The sequence below is a fragment of the Heloderma suspectum genome, chromosome 2 (assembly GCF_057233095.1).
Source record: "Heloderma suspectum isolate Gila_16-S chromosome 2, 16-S_ref, whole genome shotgun sequence".
Classification (NCBI taxonomy): domain Eukaryota; kingdom Metazoa; phylum Chordata; class Lepidosauria; order Squamata; family Helodermatidae; genus Heloderma; species Heloderma suspectum.
The window spans coordinates 203137125-203143124 of NC_139459.1; the positions used below are offsets into that span (position 1 = coordinate 203137125).

The following is a 6000-nucleotide window of genomic DNA, read 5'->3' on the forward strand; positions in this document are numbered from 1 at the left end:
CCACAGATGGTGACTGTAGCCATGAAATTAAAAGACGCTTGCTCCTTGGGAGCAAAGCTATGGCAAACCTAGGCAGCATAATAAGAAGCAGAGGCATCACCTTGCCAACAAAGGTTCATATAATCAAAGCTATGGTTTTCCCAGTAGCAACGTATGGCTGTTCTAGCTGGACTATAAGGAAGGCTGAGTGTCGAAGAATTGATGCTTGCGAACTGTGGTGCTGGAGAAGACTCTTACGAGTCCCCTGGACTGCAAGGAGGTAAAATCAGTCCATCCTAAGGGAAATCAACCCTGAGTGCTCATTGGAAGGGCAGATACTGAGCTGAAGCTGAAATATTTTGGCCACCTAATGCGAAGAGAAAACTCTCTGGAAAAGACCCTGATGCTGGGAAAGACTGAAGGCAAAAGGAGAAGGGGACGGCGGAGGAGATGGCGAGATAGCATCACCGATGAAATGAATATGAACTTGAGCACGCTCCGGGAGAGAGCGCAGGACAGGAAGGCCTGGCGTGCTATGGTCCATGGGGTCACAAAGAGTCGGACACGACTGAACAACAACAATCAAATAGTGGAAGACAGGCTCTGCTTACTTTTGGCAGAAACCCTACCATTTCTGTGTTATGTGACGGCAGCATATGCCATTGTGGGTGGAGTTTTCCTGTCAAAGCGAGTGAAGTTTCATTAGTAATCGAGGTTCTGGTCCCCACTCAGCCATGGAAGCTCACTTGGTGACTTTGGGCCAGTCACAACTCTCAGCCCAACCTACCTCACAGGGTTCTTGTTGTGAGGGTAAAATGGAGAGGAGGGTTATGTACACCGCCTTGGGTTCCTTGGAGGAAAAAAGGTGGGGTATAAATGGAATAAATAAATAACCATGCGCACTTACACTTGTGAACTCTGCTCCTGGGTGACAACTAACGTATCACTGGGGACAAAGCACCAGCCAGAGTCACTCTGGAAGGTCACTTTTTTATTGATATCGACCCCTAATATGATTTGCCAAGGGGGCGTGAATATTTTTTTGGACCCCTGGTATGGATTACTGAAGTTCTATACAGTGGCAATGAAATATTAATCATACGTGAAAAGTGGTTTAGAGCAGGGGTGGCAAACTTCCACACCATAGGCCAGATCCAAAGCTCAAGGCCTCAGGATCTCGACCCAGAGATCTCCCTAGGCCCCATCACCACCTAAGACAGTTGGCTCTCCCACATTTCCCTGCCTCTCAGTCAGCATCTCTGTCTCCTTCATTCCCCCAAGAGAAATAAAGATACTAACTGGGAGGCAGGCAAACACGGGAAAGCTGTGTAAAGACGCTCTAGCCGCCACTCTCCATAGCTGTGTGTGCACTTTCCTCCTCCTAGTCAGCACCTATCTCTCTTAAGGGAACAAGACAGAAAGAGACTCTGACCAAGAGGCAGGCAGGATTTGTTTCCATGCTGTGCACTGAAAATGGGAGTCTCCTTTGCAGGTTGCAGCAGAGAAGGAAAGCAAGCTGTCCATGGAGGAAAAGAGCAATGTCTCTTCCATGGGCAGTTTGCTTTCCTTTTCTTCTGTACACTACAGAGGCTCCCTTTCTCAGTGCACAACACAGGTATGGAGCAGGGTGTCTGTGTGCTTTACCCCAGCCCACTTTGGCCTTTGTCTCCACTCACTGCTGGTATGGGGACCTCCCAGGGGAAAGGAGTCCCTACCCCTGGTTTAGAGCCCCATAGGAAGTTAGTCAAGGGCACAACCCTATGCATGTTTACAGAGAAAAGGCCTACAACTCCCAGCATTCCCCAAGCTGGCTGGGGAGTGCTGGGAGTTGTAGGCCTTTTCTCTGTCTAAACATGCATAGGGTGGTGCCCTTAATTACTTTCTTCCATCCTTGTACGTTCGAAACCAAACAACTCATAAACAACATTCTGCAAGTACAATAAAAACAGATAATTGTGAAACTCTGACCTATAATAGATGCTAGCCTTCTGTACATATGGACGGTCGCTACTACTAATGGATTCTCTTTAGAAAGCAAACAATTGTTCTCCAGCATTTTCAGACTTAACAGCTCCAAATTGCTAACCATTTAGGCGAGGGGAAGCACCCAACAGACATGCACATTCCACCTCCTCTCCACACACATGAATTACCCCCTCTGCTGACAAGCATTTTTGCTAACCCTGACTGCTTTTAACCATGAGTGCAAACTCTAGGTTGAAGAGGTCTTAATGCTTCACATGCTTTGCTCCACTTGCATACAAAGTGTGGGGAAGAAAGAACATGCAAGCCACAAGGCACACTGCAGTTAGGCAAGTGAAGAGCATTACATCTTCATCTGGCCATGGTTGTAAAAGGCTCGTAAGAATGATGGGAGGTTTATCAAATGAAAGATTCTCACAGGACCACTGCTCTAAATTATTAGTTGCTACACATGGCTCACAATAAGAATTATTTACAAGAAACATCTTACTCTTCAGCACTTTAACCAAACATTTTAACATTACATATTATAAGCTGTCAATGCTAAGCATGTGCACAAAATAGATCAACAAGTGGAGGCAATATCTGCAACCAGAATATCATCACAACCAATAGATTTTGTCATTCAGAAGACTTAACGTACAGCCACCTCAAAAATGTTAACCAGGATGAGGAGGCTCAAAAGCCTTAAGAATGAAAGTGTAAATATCTACTGAATTTGATTCATTGCTATCAGTGGCCAGCTAGAAGAATAAGGAAACCCTGCTGCCAGCTGCTGAAAACAAGAAACAGTCACAAGCAACACCTTTAATCTAAATCTGGCTGTCTTGTTTAACACTGAGTCAAACTGACATCATCTCTACTAAACTTTTTTCAAAGACTGATACAAGAATCACTTCATTTACAACACAAAATCATCTCTACAGTGATGCCATCAATGGGACGATGTTTGATAGTTTGCATACAAATTAGATGCAACTCTAAAATATTAGTAATTTATTGAAATAATTCAGAAACTCAGTGGCATCCTAGTTAAAAATATGTACTATATCACCAAAGAGCAGTGTCATTTACTTCTCTAAAGTGCATAAATTATTAAGGCCTCTTGGATCAAAGTTCAATTCAAATGTCCTAGATACATATTATTAGTGCTACAAAATAATTATCTTGTCACTGAAAGGCCAGAGTGAAAAACCCCCCACAAATGACAGACAGCTAAACAAAACAAACTTCCACGTGCAATAAATTAATTCTGAACCTGTGAAATAATTCAGGAGGAAAGTCTGATTTTATAAAATTCCTTAATAAATGTACTTTCGTGCATCTTGAAAAACTAAAAATCTATTTTAACGTATGGAAATGTTACAAAGCCTTTTGCTATTGTGATGCAAACAAAATGTGTATTAAAGCCACTTTCCCAAAACTTCATAAAGCCACTGCATTAAATATTTTCAGTAAAATATGACACACTGATTTCCGAGTCAAACTGATAGAACACTGAATTGTCTTCTCAACATACCATCTGATACTACTTAGATCCCAATCCTGATAGTTACATATTTTTAAAAAACATGCGAGAATGTAAAAATAGTTGCAAAACGTTTGATCTCACACCAACTCAATATAATTAAGCACATGTGATCTTGTCTAATAACATGTTGCTTAATTAACAAAATTAAGCAAAAACAATCTTATACATGTCTACGCAGAAGTCTCACTGAGTTCAATAAGGCTTACTCTTTGAGTATTGCAGGCTCAATCTATTTTTTAGAATTGCACTCTGTTAGAAGTACAGCATGATCCATATTCCAATTAAAATCCTGGACTTGGTATACAACATTAGTTTTTAAAAAGCTGAATGTGAATTCTAACAGTAGTCAATCTAGTAAGATCACCATAGCATAATTTTAACAACAAAATGGCAACAAATGCTGGCATCTTAACAGTTTTATAACAAACATGGTTGAATCTAAATAAATGAACAACCCACACAAGCTTTTAAAGGTTGCCCATTTGATTTTTTTTTATTGCTACCAGAAAATAGGCTTAAACAGTGCAATTTAAACAACCTGCACTTTCAGTAACATGTAACAAAACAGTCTCCAATCTGAATGGTCTTTTCTTTTACATTTTTAATAAACCTAGATTTTTACAAAGTATCTACAGGATACTTGAGAGCGTCTACATGCTGAATACACCTCCTTTTCCTATTTCTGCAAGCCCAAACTAATGCTACAGGCATCCTTCTAGGACAATATTCTCAAGCACCTCCTTTCCGCAAGTGCTACAGGATGCTTTTTTGCACATCTGCCACTCGTTTTATTATACGCACCCGCCGCGAGGACCTTGTCCTATTTTTGCAGGAGTCGCTTGCTATTATTCTCCCTTTCTCCATGTTTGTTTGTTTGCATACGATCACCACCTTCCGCTGAAGCGCGCATCCCTGTTGTGCTTCAGCACAGCCTAACTTTCCCTCCCTCCTGGCTCGCCCGACTGTAAACATGCCTTTGCCCCCCTAGGAAGCCTTTCCCCCCCCACCTCCCCTCATGCAATGTGCACCTCTGGCCAGCCAGAGGTGCACATTGAGAGTATCTGGAGGAGGGTGGGGCGCCCTTCTCCTCCTCCAGATACTCTCCCCTCACCCCAAGACACACACACACACACCCCGCACCTGGGGTGCTGCTGTAGGTGCTGTGGCTCCTGAAGCTGCTCTCAGTGCAATAGCTGGCATCGTCTTCGTCCTCCATCTCTTCGGGGTAATCAGAGTCGTCGTCGTCCTCCCCCTCTTCCATGACCACCTCTTCATCGGAGTCCTGCTTCTCCTCCGGGTCTCCTTCCTCCTCTTCGTCGGACACCACGCTCTCGTCCTCCTCCTCCTCACTCTCATGATCGTCGTACACGACTTTACTGCTGCTCCTCCTGGAAGAGGCAGCAGCGGCAGCCCTGCCTTGGCTGCCGCTGCTACTGCGACTGCCTCCGCCTCCTCCTCCCCCCGCTGCCGCCGCCGCCGCCGCCGCTCCAGCCCTGCCCCTGCCCCTACCGCTACTGCCTCCCCCACCAGGGGTGCTGCTGCTACCGCTGCCGCCGCCTCCCTTCCTCCTGCCGCCCCCCCTGGGGGTGGAGGAGACGGAGGAGGCCTGGGCAGCCCCGACCCCCCTCGGCCTGGGCCCTGCAGCCCCAGCCGCCTGGGCCGAGGCCGCCCACCTGCCCCGGCTGCTGCCCCGTAGCCGGGACCTCAGCCCCCCGATGGGGCCCGGTGGGGCGGGTGGAGCCGGGGTGCTCGCCCGAGCGGGGGCCGCCGCAGGCTGCTGGTGCTTGGGCGGCCTGCCTCGCCGGCCCCGCATCGCTGGGCGCTGGCCGGGGGGGGAAGAGAAGGAGCGGGGGTGGGCAGAGGCTAGCGAGGGCACTCGGGTTCCGGGCGGGCGGCGGCGGGGGAGCTCCCCCCCGCGGTCAGAGTTCTGGGCCAGGGAGGGGGTGCCGCCGAGTTGCGAGGGCCGAGGGCTCAATCCGAATCGCCGGCGTCCCGCTCCGGATCGCTACCGGCCGCCATCTTGTTTCTTCGTCTCTGCCTCGGATCGCTCCGCTCTGACTGGGGGAAGCGGCGGCAGGCCCTGAGCGCCTCACGTGACCAGCCTGCTCGGCAAGCGGAGCGCCACCAGGGGGCGCCGGAGGGCAGCGGCCGGCTCCTGCTGCCTGAGCGCTAGAAGCAGGTTCGAGGCGGAGTGCCCGGCACAAGCGCGCCTTCATCCCCTCAGAAAGCACCCACACAAACGCGCCAAAGACACCTGTTACCGCACAAGCCCTTTTCTTCCCCCCTCTCTCCACAGACATGCACAACTATGCCACAAACTCCATTTCAGCCTCAGCTGGCATTATCACTCTTCTAAATGCGTGTGTTCTAAATGTCTAAAGCCATTGCTCCCTTCCATGTACTAATTCATTTAAATGAACACAGATATAAAGCTACCCCTTCCATGTGTGTGTTTTAAATGGCCAAGCCAAGTCATGCTGGTTTCAAACAGGCTAGCTTGGCACTTT

General features: G+C 47.9%; 1 protein-coding gene across 13 annotated transcripts in view; it reads right to left on the minus strand.

Annotated features, from left to right (window-relative positions):
- Positions 1-5529, minus strand: part of BPTF (bromodomain PHD finger transcription factor) — a 94454-nt gene extending 88925 nt beyond the window's left edge. For 12 of the 13 annotated variants that reach the window (XM_084837450.1, XM_084837451.1, XM_084837443.1 and 9 more), the window contains exon 1: positions 4634-5529. In XM_084837450.1, coding sequence (XP_084693576.1) covers positions 4634-5306 — 673 coding nt within the window. In that variant the 5' untranslated portion in view covers positions 5307-5529. The remainder of the gene's footprint in view (positions 1-4633) is intronic. The other variant, XM_084837448.1, reaches the window with a different exon arrangement.
- Between the last annotated feature and the right edge of the window lie 471 nt (positions 5530-6000).